This window comes from Polypterus senegalus, chromosome 7 (assembly GCF_016835505.1).
Source record: "Polypterus senegalus isolate Bchr_013 chromosome 7, ASM1683550v1, whole genome shotgun sequence".
NCBI classification, from domain to species: domain Eukaryota; kingdom Metazoa; phylum Chordata; class Cladistia; order Polypteriformes; family Polypteridae; genus Polypterus; species Polypterus senegalus.
The window spans coordinates 80,125,147-80,139,087 of record NC_053160.1 but is presented as its reverse complement, the minus strand read 5'-3'; the positions used below and the strand labels follow the sequence as shown (position 1 = coordinate 80,139,087).

At 33.4% G+C, this 13,941-nt stretch overlaps 1 protein-coding gene across 2 annotated transcripts in view; it reads right to left on the bottom strand.

Moving 5' to 3' along the window:
- The window catches only part of LOC120532677 (3'-5' RNA helicase YTHDC2), a 98,371-nt gene that overhangs the window by 59,570 nt on the left and 24,860 nt on the right, over window positions 1–13,941 (bottom strand). For both annotated transcript variants that reach the window (XM_039758935.1, XM_039758936.1), the window contains 5 exons: window positions 11,614–11,716; window positions 9,217–9,373; window positions 6,679–6,786; window positions 3,956–4,104; window positions 2,357–2,492 (listed from right to left, as the gene is read on the bottom strand). In XM_039758935.1, coding sequence (XP_039614869.1) covers window positions 2,357–2,492; window positions 3,956–4,104; window positions 6,679–6,786; window positions 9,217–9,373; window positions 11,614–11,716 — 653 coding nt within the window. The remainder of the gene's footprint in view (window positions 1–2,356; window positions 2,493–3,955; window positions 4,105–6,678; window positions 6,787–9,216; window positions 9,374–11,613; window positions 11,717–13,941) is intronic.

The following is a 13,941-nucleotide window of genomic DNA, read 5'->3' as shown; positions in this document are numbered from 1 at the left end:
AATTTACACTTGATACATTGGCATTTTGCATCTCTCTGATACACCTTTCACAAAGGCTGCACTGCCTCCTGTAGAATACTTACTAAACTTTTATATACTGTCTCTAAATAACCTGAGTTTCTCCCAACACCTTTACCACACATACTACATGTCCATACATCAATTTTTTCTGAAATATCTAATATGAGGATTGACTGTTAAATAAAAAGACTGTGTTTCTATCTCTTAAACTAAGCAGTGAGAACTGATTGTGAGCACTTGCCATGCAGGTTTAAACCTGTCCAAACCTGCATGACAAACAACAACACTCTCTGTCGTTTAGTTGACTGTCAGTCATGGTTTAATGCAGTTGTGTTTCCCCTTGTGTGCCGGAATCACGTCAAGTTTAAATGTTGAGCAACATGTCAATTTGAAATTTTTTGTAAAACTGAACTAAACACCAACGGAATCTTTTCAAATGCTTACTGACACTTACAGGGAAGACTGCATGTCTCATGCACGTGTGTTTTTCCTAAATTGAAATCGGTGTTTAAAAGAACATGTTTTGAGTCAATGGATGCAGTAAAGAAGTAAAGAAGAATGTCAGATGTCTTGAAACAGCTGATAGAAACTGATCTGCTCCACACATTCAACCAGTTGAAACCAAGACTGCATCAGTGCGTAATTGCGAATGGAGTATACTGAGGGGGCCAAGCATTAGAATTGTTTTTTAAATAGAAGGGAGTTAATGTGTCAGTCTTGTTAATTAATAGACAGACTTTGTATTCTGGCTCACATCAAGTGTTCTTAATAAGATGATGCTACCCTTGGCTGCTGTAAGCTTAAAAAGTTGCCACACTGGTGTCTTCTAAAAAATAATGAAATAAACCAAGTTTTTATCATGCAATTCCACTGATCTACCTATTTTCATCCTCTTTCTACAACTTTTAATCCTTCTATTTACATACATTGTTTTTACTGACCGGCACAAAATATCTATGAACAGGTGCCAATCCATGAGAAACACTGGCTTAAAGAATTGAGAGGAGTGAAATGCTGGTGCACAAGTTCATTTCTGTTTGCATTCAAGTCGCTGGGGAGACGTCATAAAGCAGAAACTTGCTAAAGGAAAGGTTTCTACTTGCACCAGTTTAATTTGCAGATGCCAGATTGCCTGCCTGCCTGGCCCCACAAACAGCCAGTGGCAGTGACTTTCAACTTGTATTGGGGATCTATTTGCCGTCATCACTGACTATTGGAGGTGAAAAAGAGGAAAATATGCATAATATACAAGTTGATGTAAATGCTGTCAAGGTAAAATTGAAACAGTAAATTAATTTGTCATTTAAGTCACACAAAATGATAAGAGTTTTCAGAATTGCCAATGCTTCCCCATGGGAGATTTAGAAATTTCAAAACATTATACACTGCGATCTGTTTGAGATATCTCAAAGAAAATGGACCTGTCTCAGCAAATTTCCTTGAAGAATAAGTGTGAGCCACATTTCAATAAAACTGGTCCACTTGGGGCAGAGTTATTTCATGTGGACAGACAGAAAGAGAGACAAACAGACATGTGCTATCACACCAGGTGCTTTGCATATAAATATGCAAATACACTTAAAAATGTTGCACAATTTCCTACTCCTTTGCTTGTGCATATGAAGATGACCTAACTAACTATTGTAAGTCAGTGAAAAACACTAACTTCTTCTGATTCAACAAAATCATTTTTTCTTTTATTATTCTCTAACTACGTCTAGGCTCTGACTACCATAAGCCTAAAAGTTGTTGGAATATGCAAATCAAAGAAAGCAACTGCAGTTTCCTGAATGACAGTAAATTACTCTTTTTTAAAAAATGCAAAGAAATGCATGAAATATTTATTGTCTAACATCTTAAATTTAGATCGACAACAGGTAAACAAGTAATTTATGAATAACATCCTTCTTATTTAAGCTAGTAACATAATTATGGACCAGAAAAATAATTTCTTTTTAACAAATATTTTTAACTCGTCATAGGACAGTTTGCTTCCAAAACCTCATTTTCCCAAAGATGGAATACATTGCTGCTACTCTTCCAGCACAAGGGTGGTTCTTCCACCTTTAGTTTAGGTTTGCGTGAATAAGCACAGTAGGTATTACAGAATAACAATCTGACATCTCTGTCTGCCATGCTGCTTGTATTAAGACTCTAAGGTATAAAAAAAGATGAAGCATACAACTATTACATTGCTCTTTTTATTTTTTCCTAAAGCACAATTTGTCTACAGTCATTTTCCCCATCATTATTAAATTGATGTTTATTTATTAGGTTTTAATGTACAGCCTGAATATTTTCTAAACACAAAATATACTCAGGAAATATGCCTTACCACTGACATTTTCACTCAAAATGAGGTTAAACAATTTCACAAAGGCTTCTGCATCTTGGTTTAGGAAGATATCAGATATGCAAGCATCCATTTCATTTAGTAGCCAAGGCTCTAGAGTGTTTACATCCTTCTCACTCTGTGACACAGCAAACAAAAAACAAGTTCCTTCTGTGTTAGTTTGAGTAAACTTGAGATTTAAACTGATCACATTCATTAAAATACAATGTTGTGTCATATCTAATTGCAAACAAAATCCAAAATATTGTTAAGAAAAAAAATTGAATACAGTAATATGTTCATGTATAACATTTACTCCTAAAACCCATTGCTATTTAAATTAAATTCTGGATCTGTTTAAAATATAAAGAAATATAACAGCATTTCTCATTATGTTTCAAAGAAGGAGTAGAATTTTAGTTATAAGTGCTTATTCGGGCTGTATGGAAAGTAACTACTTAGTTTGGTTTACTTATAGAAAACTGAAATGCATAAATTATGTTCAATTCAATTAATTTGTGTGTAGCACATTTCAGTGAGCGTAGCCTTAAATCACAAGTTTTCAGCTAAAATGCAATTACAGAAATAATTAAATCATACATCATTAACATACATGAGCAATTAAATATGAACACTAGGGGTGGGATCACTAGGCACCATATGATTTGATGTAATTAGAAATTAACTAGTATTACTGATTTTTACTTCATTTTTGGAGTTCTTTCACTGACACAAAAATACTGCAAAATTTCTCTGCCTTTGTACAAGTATTTTCTCTACAACTTCTGAACAAAGACAACAATGGACCAAATTCAATGTAAAATATCTTTGTGTTGCACTCAATGGTTTACTTTTTTTTTGATATTGCATAACTCTCAATTTATTCTTATATAAAATGCAGGCAGTATTTCTGATCCCTTAAAGCATTGGGCCTATAGCTTATTTATTATTATAAATAATAAATATAATTATTAATATATAATAATATAATTATTATAAATTATAAATATATATTATTATTATTATTATTTATTATTATTTTTTTATTATTTTTTTCTCCAGCCTTTGGAGTTTTTTTTTGTTTTTTCTGTCCACCCTGGCCATCGGACCTTACTCTTATTCTATGTTAATTAATGTTGACTTATGTTTATTTTTTATTGTGTCTTCTATTTTTCTATTCATTTTGTAAAGCACTTTGAGCTACATTTTTTTTGTATGAATATGTGCTATATAAATAAATGTTGATTGATTGATAGCTCTTCCTGTGTTTCTGGAACACCCCAACTTTTTGGACCAACAGATGGGGAACGTTTCCACAATAATACAGTTTGTTAAACTAAGTGTTGTAGCCATTGTTACTTTTTTGGATTAAAGAGGAATGTCTAACTAAACTAAAGGGATAACAAACATAACTGCAACAAACTTTTCAAAATCACTGGATAGTTTCATCACTAAAAAATAACTATAACAGATTGATATAATAATGCAATGAACTCATTGTCTAATATCATTACCAAGTATCATTTAATTTACAAACTAAAAATTAACAAGGCACATTAAGACATTAAATAAAATTATTATTATTATTATTATTATTGTTACCAGATGGCAAAATACACTATCCAGTCCATCATCAAGAAAGTCCTTCTCTTCAAGTGGTCTTGATGCTACTTTTTCTTTACGCTGTTCAACTTTTGGACTGCGGTCTCTAAACTTGCACCATTCATTTAGAGAAGCATGTTGTTTTTCCTCTACGAAACAAAAAAGTAAACATCAACACACAACATTTTTAATAAAAGTAGCTTTTGAAGTATTTACTTAAATGCACCTGATGGCACATATGTGAGATATAAGCTAAGGATGATACAAAGAATATAATATGGGATGCAGATATAAAGCAAAGCTGAAATTGTGACTGTGAGAAATGCAAAAATGAACAATAAAAAATGAGCATGAATAAAACAGTAACACGCAAGTTGACTTTGTAGTTTAGCAAACTGCAACAATCTCTCATACTAAGTGAAAACGGATTTACACAATAGGTGATTTAGGCTTTTAAAGAGAAGATTAACAGAAAGTACTGTATATCACAACTAATTACTTAATAGATCCTTCAGAATATGCAAACATAGACTTTCTGACTTAGCTAGCAAAAAATATATATTTCCTCAAGAGACATTTTATGAAGAATTATATGCTTTATATTTCCTGTTGCATTGAATTCTCTACAAATGTAAATATTGGTACTCCTTGTAGTCTTTCATAATTCAAAAATTGACTTGCATGAAGATATTGAGAGGTTGCATGGCAAAGTTATTTTGCACTTTGTGATTAGTCTTTCAACAGCACGTAGGACCTTCTCTGGTAAAACAGCCCGACTTGTGAAAGAAGAAGGTATGGGGCATGTTTTATCCAGAAGCCAAATGAGCATAGATGTTGCTTCAGTAGAAGCAAAAACAGAAAGAGAGAGAAGCAGAAAAGGATGTGGCATCCTAGGGTCCATGGCAAGCCGAGTGCAACGGCATCTGTTGGTCAGTTTAAATATCAGCATAACTCATAGTTAAGGAATTGCACAGCCAGAACAAAGAAGAGGAGGACACTCTTACATAGTTCACAATATTATTTCTTTTTCACTTGTTCTTTTCTGTATAATCCTTAAATATCTCCTGTTTTGAGACCCACTCCTTCATAAAAAGCTCTTCCCTTGGTTGTCTACATTAGTGATTCACATTATCTTCCCTCTAACCACGAAGTTGTCACTACAATATATTTACAGGAAGAAAACAACCCCAAAATTAAAAATGTTCCAATTTGTTGTATGGGCTATGTAAATGTGTATCATGTCACTGCAGTTTGTAAAATATTAAAGTAAAACATAATTCAGTTTTAAAACTCTTATTGTTTGACTATGGCTTTCAAGATAAAGCCATAATAGCAAAATGAGAAAAATAGAAGCCTGAACATACAACTGACATAAACAAATGAAAATTGTAAACATCTAATAAAAATAATAATAATACTATACTTGTACTGCATCCTCCCCTCCAGTGATGTAATAACATTTCCCCATGATAAAAAAAAGAATACAAATATTGGCCGGGCGGCACGGTGGCACAGTGGTAGCGCTGCTGCCTCGCAGTTAGGAGACGTGGGTTCGCTTCCCGGGTCCTCCCTGTGTGGTTTGCATGTTCTCCCCGTGTCTGTGTGGATTTCCCTAGTGTGTGCTTGGTGTGTGGGTGTGTGTGCTCTGCGGTGGGCTTGTGCCCTGCCTGGGGTTCATTTTCTGCCTTGCGCCCAGTGTTGGCTGGGATTGGCTCCAGCAGACCCCTGTGACCTTGTAGTTAGGATATAGCAGGTGGATAATGGATGGATGGATGGGATAAATATTGTATATAGAAAAGTATTTCATACTTCTGATAAAAATGTGGCATGCTGTCTTAGGAAATTTCCCAGCTTCACAACTAGTTAGCAAATAAAATGATATTCTGATAATTCAGATACATGAATACTATTCAGATACATGAATATTTTAAGTAAATCCTTTGAATGATTAATACCATTAACTATACACACAACACCTAATAGACTTTTATTAAATCTTTGCAAATTGGGATATAACCATAAACAATATGTAAGAAACCATCCTTTTCCTAAGCTGCTTATCCAGCTCAAATTGTAGATAATAAAGATATATTTATATTTTTCATAATATCATTTGAAATGTACTGGAGACAATAAAAACTATGTTTTTCTGTCACATGGTTTCTGTCTGAATTGCTTACAAAACTTTAGTCTTACTAATAATGCTTATGCAGAAAATATATTCTTGTAACATACAATTTAATTCTTTTTTTTTTGTTTGTTTTTTGGAGGAAACTGCTGAAAACGTCACATTTTCAACTGTACCTCTAAAAGAATGCCATCAGAGCACAATTATCATTTTGAGTCCTTTCTATAGCTTATAATTTAGAGATACAAGCATATAAATATAAATTGTGAAGAAATACAATGTAGAATAAAAAAATAACACTCTCAATAACATAAAACATTGTTCTCTCCTTGTAAGTAGGTTACCCTTTTTATTTATTGAACCTGCCTGCACAATTTTAGAATAATCATTGTTACAGAATGATAGCATATTTCCTTCCAAATCTGTTTCTCATTTCACTTTGACAATATCAGAACCACAGCCTCATGATCATTGCAGAGTTCGTATATGGATATCCTTGTAAGTAATATCTTAAATGTGTCACAAAATGCATTTTCTATAAGGATATTGATAATGTTTAAAAAGTTGTGATTATTTCTCAGTAATGCAGTCATACCTTTTTGCTTATCTTTCTTGTATTTGATCATTTCTTTGTTTGCATAGCCAGTTGATCTTAAGATATCTTCCAGAAATAGCTCTTTTACTTCATAAAGTTTACCTTGGACTAAGAATAATAAAAGAAAGAATATTTGCATAACATGAGATGATGGGAAACCAAGCCTTTTAATGTAAAAATTAATATTTAAATGGATAAAATTTATGTTAGTTCTAATAAAGAGTTGTAATAATTAACAAAAAGGTCAACTGACGATAATGCACATATTCTACAAAAATGTTTTACAGGCTGAACATCCTAATCCAAAATGCATGGGACTAGAAAAATTCTGAATTTCAGATATTTTCTAATATTTGCATGTATATAATGAGATATGTTGGGGAATAGACCCAAGTCTAAACACAAAATCTATCTAAGTTTCATTTACACCCTATACACATAACCTGAAGGAAATTTTACATAATAATTTTAATAATCATGCACATCAGAGCCTATATTCCTTCTTAGCTGTGCAGGTGCAGTACAGAACCTTTTTTGAACTGCCGTGTTATCGCACTGCTTATTCTGCCTCCTGAAACACCATGAGGTTTTCCACTTGTGGGATCATGTTGGTGATCAAAGTTTTGGACTTTTGAGGACTTCCAATTATAAAATGCTCAACCTGTATTACTTTTACTTAAGCTTAGGCTTAGATGGTTTTCATATAGTAAAAAAAACTTTGATATTTGCCAGTTCAGATATTACTTATATCATTAAATTTGTAAATGTACATTTTATAATTACACACTCTTCTTCAAGAATTTCCACGATGACAAACATGTCCTATTCATGTGTCCAATGGATAAGACAGTTTGGAAGATCTGCATCTAAACTCAGAACATTAAAAGGAAACGAACATCACACTAATAGCATTTTAGACCAAATAAGTAAAGGCTGTCTAATGATTAATTAATTTGGTTTAATCGTAATCAGAATGCAAAGGTTATCCAGCAGGGAAAGCTATGAAAAGAGTAGATACATTTAAATATCTAGGATCAGTGGTAGCCCAAGATAGAAAATTATGTGCAGAGATTACCAATTTTGTGCAGTGTGGATGGAACTGGTAGAAGGTATCACAAGTATTGTGTGAGAAAAGAATTAAGATGAAGTTTAAAGGTAAGGTTTTTAAGACAGTGGTAAGACCAGCAATGATGTAAGCAGCTAAGACATGGGCAGCAAAGGAAGCGCAGGAGATGAAGTTAGATGTGGCAGAAAAGAGAATATTGAGATGGATATTTGAAGTTACAAAAAAAGAACAGATATAGAAATTAGATAATCAAAGGTACAACAAAATCGAGAGAGTTATGTAATAAAGTACAGGAAAGTAGGTGGAAGTGGTATGGATATATGATGAGGACAGACAATGAATATGTGAGCAAGGAATGATGGGATTGGAAGTACAAGGGAAGTGAAAGCAAAGGAGGCCAAAGTTGAGGTAGATAAATAAAGTAAAAAGATTTGAAAGAAAAGGGGGTCAAGGTGCAGGACTGAGCTGTATTGAGAAGGATGATCAAGCACATCGACCTCCATAGAAATGGGAAAAGATGAAGAGGAGGAAGAAGAAGAAGAACAATAATTAAAGGTTGTGACTTTTCAAATGCAGTTTTACTTCATACATTATGTATTTCCTATATATCTGCACTATAAATATCCACTCTGTTGCACATATCTGTTTTATACATCTTCATACGATAATCAGAAATCATAATTAGATCAAATAGCAGTCAGACAAACATTAAATATATATATATATTATATTCTCATTAAACATCATTATAAAATCATAATATTAATTCCAAAAGGTCCAGCATGTTCTACTTTCTCATCAAAAATGTGAAAACTCTATATCATGAGATAAATTTGAGAAACACACAATATGCTTCACATCCTATATAATTAAAAATAGTAGAACTAAGGATCATAAACATCTGAACTAAATGTCAATACTGAACACATTGTTTAAACATTAACAATGTATGTTGGAAAAGGTATGCAAACCTCTAATGACCTTTCCAAACACTAGTTTGTCTATTATTGTTACTTAGTTGAAGATCACCCCACACTTTTATGAGAAATTAATGCATAAATTCAGGTAATTCCAAAGGATGCATATACTTTTTCTTGCTGCTATAGCAATAAGTATGGCATATACTAAAATTATTCAAAATTATCTGTTCTATAAAACCTTTAGATCATTTATTTATGAAATGCAATTCATTAGCAACGACTTAACAATTTTCAAAATGTTCCTAAGTTCAGCTGTAAATAAATGACAATTACTGAATACAAATTATATAACAGGACACCATGCTTAGCCAGCTAAAAAGACAATTATTTTAAAATTAACTTTTTAAAATATTTCTGAAATTGACTTCAAATGATGTTAAATTACTGAGTTCTGGGTTAAAACCTGTTACGGAACTCCAAGTTAATATTCAATAACATTACCCTAATAAGAGGTCTATAAATATTAAAAACAATGTAGCAAGTAATACTTACTATAAATAACTGGACAAGACACAAAATATCTTTTAAAAAGGCTAACATCAAGAGCAGCACTAGACAGGATCAGCTTTAAAGAATGATGCTTCTGTAATAAATCTCTCATCTTGGTAAGCAAGAAGTCAGTTAGCCCATCTCTCTCATGTACTTCATCCTAATTGAAAACAAAAATATTAAAGGATTACAATACTCAAAAATAATAGGTAATTATATAATAAAAACCTAATGAGAATTTGGCATGTTTTTGTTTTTCTTCTGTAATATATGCTGTACACATTTTGCCTCCAGAATACAATAAATATAAATAAATTAGCCATGTGCGCCCAACTACGTTGCGCGTGTTAAAGTTGTCTGTGAAGGGCTCCCTGTTTAAACGCGGCTGCCAGTCGTGAACTGGGCCCTTCGTCACACAGCATTATGATTTTTTATAAGGGAAACAAAATTACAAAAGAAAACCTTTGGACATTGATTCGATAGGAACGGCCTACTCGGAATCACTGTCCGAATAGTAATTATGTGGTGGTGTAGGAGCATTTTGCTTCTGTCTGTTCACAGTCCATCTAGTTTTCACAACGCTATCATTTCCTCTCACGATGTCTTCTCAACCTTTTTCCAATCTCGCAGGTTGCTTTGTGGCAATCCAAAGAGTAAGGCAATATACACGGAGCAATGGTTATAAACTGGGGACACATAGGTATCCAGGCTCTTTAAAGCATAAATAGGGATCCCTTCACTGACATGTGAGCAAGCCATGGTACAACTGTAAGACGCGCAGCACGTAACAATAACAATTTCCGGAACATGCTGTTACGTTGTCATTCATTTTACTCACCGTCTTTCATTCATATGTTACGCAGGCACGTACCTGTTACCTTGGGCAATCTCATTCTCTAACCAGGCCTCAGGAGCTAACCAGCGTCAAACTGTCCACCACCCCTTTCGTTATTCCGGCACATTGTTGACATCCGTGAGTAATAACAACACACTAAACTGGAAGGTGGTCTAGGCATGCGTGAAATTCGCAGACAAACAAAGATCAAGATCTAAATGAAGATCTCTTTAGTTAATTTAAAGCACAACAATTTGTTTAGTTTGAATGTCTGTGTTTTGAGGTGTGACTGGAGTACTGCAGTCTTCAGTAGTATAAGCCTGGAGGAGATTCTTAATGCAATGCCTATGTTTTAGCTGTTTCTCTACTGCCATCTAGTGCTTCTTCTTCTAATTAATTCGCAGACAAACAAAGATCAAGATCCAAAAGAAGATTATATATGGAGATAAATAATTCTGAAAAACTATTTTGACGTATGTCATAAATATATAAAATTGCACTTTCTGTCTTGTCTGCCTGTTCTAGCATCACACAAAAACCACTCCACCTAATTCCATAAAACTTTGAAGTCTGACATACTCTAACTTAGACCATAGGCTAATAAAATGATAGACAACCTCACTAAAAAGCTATTTTCATTGGAGCATTGTGTTTTTAACCTCAATATCTCCAGAACAAAATATGATATAAACTCAATTAGAAATGATTGCTTAATAAAGCAACACACTTTCAGTGTTTATGTTGACCACAATAATTACTGAGAATTTTACATTTGCAGCTCTATAACTGTTTAATGGCTTATCATATCAAATATCTGTCCCCCCTTTTCTGAATGCTCATTTTAAGACAAAAAAGGTCCTATTTAATTTTGCACTAGGGCAAATAATAAGCTATCAAATTACCATTTGTGATAATATCCGTGCTTGAGCCTGGATAGCAAAAGTCTTTTTAAATCTTCTTTAGTGAGAGGGTATGAACACTTTATGGAGATCCACTAGGAGTGCTGCTTACAATTGGTGTCACTCAACCCTCATTTATCTATCAGTCATTAGGTTGTACGTTATGACTGTGGTGCATTCCACGCGCACTGTAACATTTCAATATTAATACAGAACTACTGACAAAATTCTTATTAAGGCTGTTCTACAAATTGTTGTTTATTGCCATGTTATTTCTGTTTCTCTAAATCTTGCACTTAATTTCACAGTAAAATTTTGCAATCTTGATCTCTTATAAAAAAAGTGCATAATAAACTCAGAGGCACTAGATGCTAAATAACACTAAACAATTCATTCCACACTGCTATGATGGAGGTCGCCATGAGTGTTGTATCTGTTTTTTTAATTTATTTTATGCATGTAAAATATATTTTATTACTCTTCAGGATGATGCCTGGTAGAACAGCTACTTCACCAATAAGTCACCAAAAAAAGTGCAAGTTTAAAGCAATGATGCTTAAATCAACTGAAGATGATAACCATTTTCAAAGCTAATGGCTGTACCAATGTCAGAAATGCAATTTAATAAAAGGCCTACACAATGTAGAATATTTAAATGTTTCATACCACAATAACATGAGTAACAGTTGAAAATGAGGCATCTCCTGCCATCAGTGTTCGAAGCAGAACTCCACTAGTACAGAAGGTAAGCAATGTCTTTGGAGAAACTCTGAAATGATAAAAAGACATCTAAACATAAGCCCTCTTTAATGTTAGTATTACAAACACACTTGCCAGCCTATTTACTGTCAACTCCTATTACAGCATGAGTCAGATACAGAGCTCTAAGATATATTTTTAAAAACCCAGTTTCCTGAACATATTATCCCAATTTAAGAAAAAACACTGAAAGAACTGTAAGGCACTAAGCCACAATCCAGACACTATAATGTATTATTCTTAAACTGTTTAACTTTTTTTTTCTTAAGAAGGATATGTTGAAATGATGTTAAGTGGCACTGGTAGCTGGAACCAGTGTTGTTTTGCATTAACTGAATTTTATTTTCATCAGAAACCTGATTATACTAATTGCATTTTATAATCAGATGTAAAATAATATTTATAACACAGTCAATTCTTCAATACTTTTAAACTTTATTTTCATATCTGCAGTGTGGTAAAGAAGACTTGCCACATTCATTGGATGGTGCAATATTGTTTTTGCATGTGTAAAGAGTAGTAATTCAAGGCCTGAGTTTCAAGCAAAAATTCAACAATGAAAAGGAAATTATCAAGAAAGTAATGTCAAGATATACTGTATTTGTAATATGGCACATTTTTATACAAGGAAAATTAAAAAAAGAATTTAAAGGCCCTGTCCTGTTATAATATATGATAAACCAATCACATTTTAGGTCAAACTAGCACCAATAATAAAAACACATTTTTATTTTATTTTTTTTTTTTGGAAAATGGATGGATGATGGATTGATAGAAGGTTCAGTGTTATGCCATTGTTATCATCAACAAATAACAAAAATAAATACAACACATTAGAACATATAACACACAAGGACTGAATGCACATTTAAAAGGACATTAGGTTTTAAACACCATTAGTTGTGTTAGTGACTACTGAAATGTGGATAATGTCAATGGTGGGCTCTACTACTTCACAGTTTCAGAAACTTGGGTTGAAATCTCAAACCAATCTCTGTAAGTATGGGGTCAGTTTTTACCTTTACTTCCAACCCCTATTTCAAAGATACACAGATTAAAGAGACTTGAATTGTTCCGCAGTGAGTGACAACTGCCACCCTAAAACTAACATGATGTTTAATTAAAGCTTGTGCAACTACATAGACATCAGCTTCACTCAACTCTGAACCAGATAAATCAGCTTAAGAGTTGGGAGATATAAATTATTCCGCAGCACACTTAAACTAATAAAATTATTTCTGCTATATCAGAGCATTAATAATGCATTTTCAGTATTAATTTGAACCCTTATGTACTTGGTCTTACAGTTGTACCATGGCTTGCTCACATGTCAGTGAAGTGATCCCTATTTATGCTTTAAAGAGCCTGGATACCTATGTGTCCCCAGTTTATAACCATTGCTCCGTGTATATTGCCTTACTCTTTGGATTGCCACAAAGCAATACTGCTTAAAGCTGTTTAACAGTGTTGCATTGTTAATGTGCACTAGGTATCTTTTATTGTTACTACTTATGCTGTTCTTTTAATAACAATAATAAATAATAATATATTTTATTTATATAGCACCTTTCCCATGCTCAAGGCGCTTCACAGAGTCTTAGAAAATAAACTGCAGGGTATATGTAACATTGGACACAAATGTTTTCCTGAATAGAACAATGAAACAGATAACAAAGCATTAAATAGAATAAAGGAAAATAAATCACAGTAAAATACTAAATTCAATACTGAAAGAAAAACCTAACAAATAACCTAATTTGTGATATAATAGATTCACAAATTATCCTGACCACGTGGACAATGAAATAAACTGAAAGAAAGGGCAGAATGTTAAGTTTGTAGCAGTGCTACCATTGGTTAGAACTGCATCTCCCAGCAGTCCTTGCAGGGCTGTTGGGGGCAAAGGTGGCCAGAGGGGTTCAAAAGGAGGGCAGGGGACGAAGAGGAAAAAAGTTTTGTTTTGGTCGGTTGCTGCTTGTATTTATCTGTGGAACTGCCTGTCGTTTGCCTGCTTTACATCTTCGTGTCCTGGATTGTGTTGTCTGTTGGGGTCTGGAATCATTCGTCTACCTGTTTACTGTTCCTGAGGACGTTGTCTGGATTATTTGGCTTTCACGGAAGAAGGAGCGCTCCTCAACCATTCATCTGTCAACTTACTTCAGCAACTACCGGTAGGACTGTGTTTTTCTATTTCCCTCGCTTCATTCAAATCACTGGACATAACTTCACCGCTAT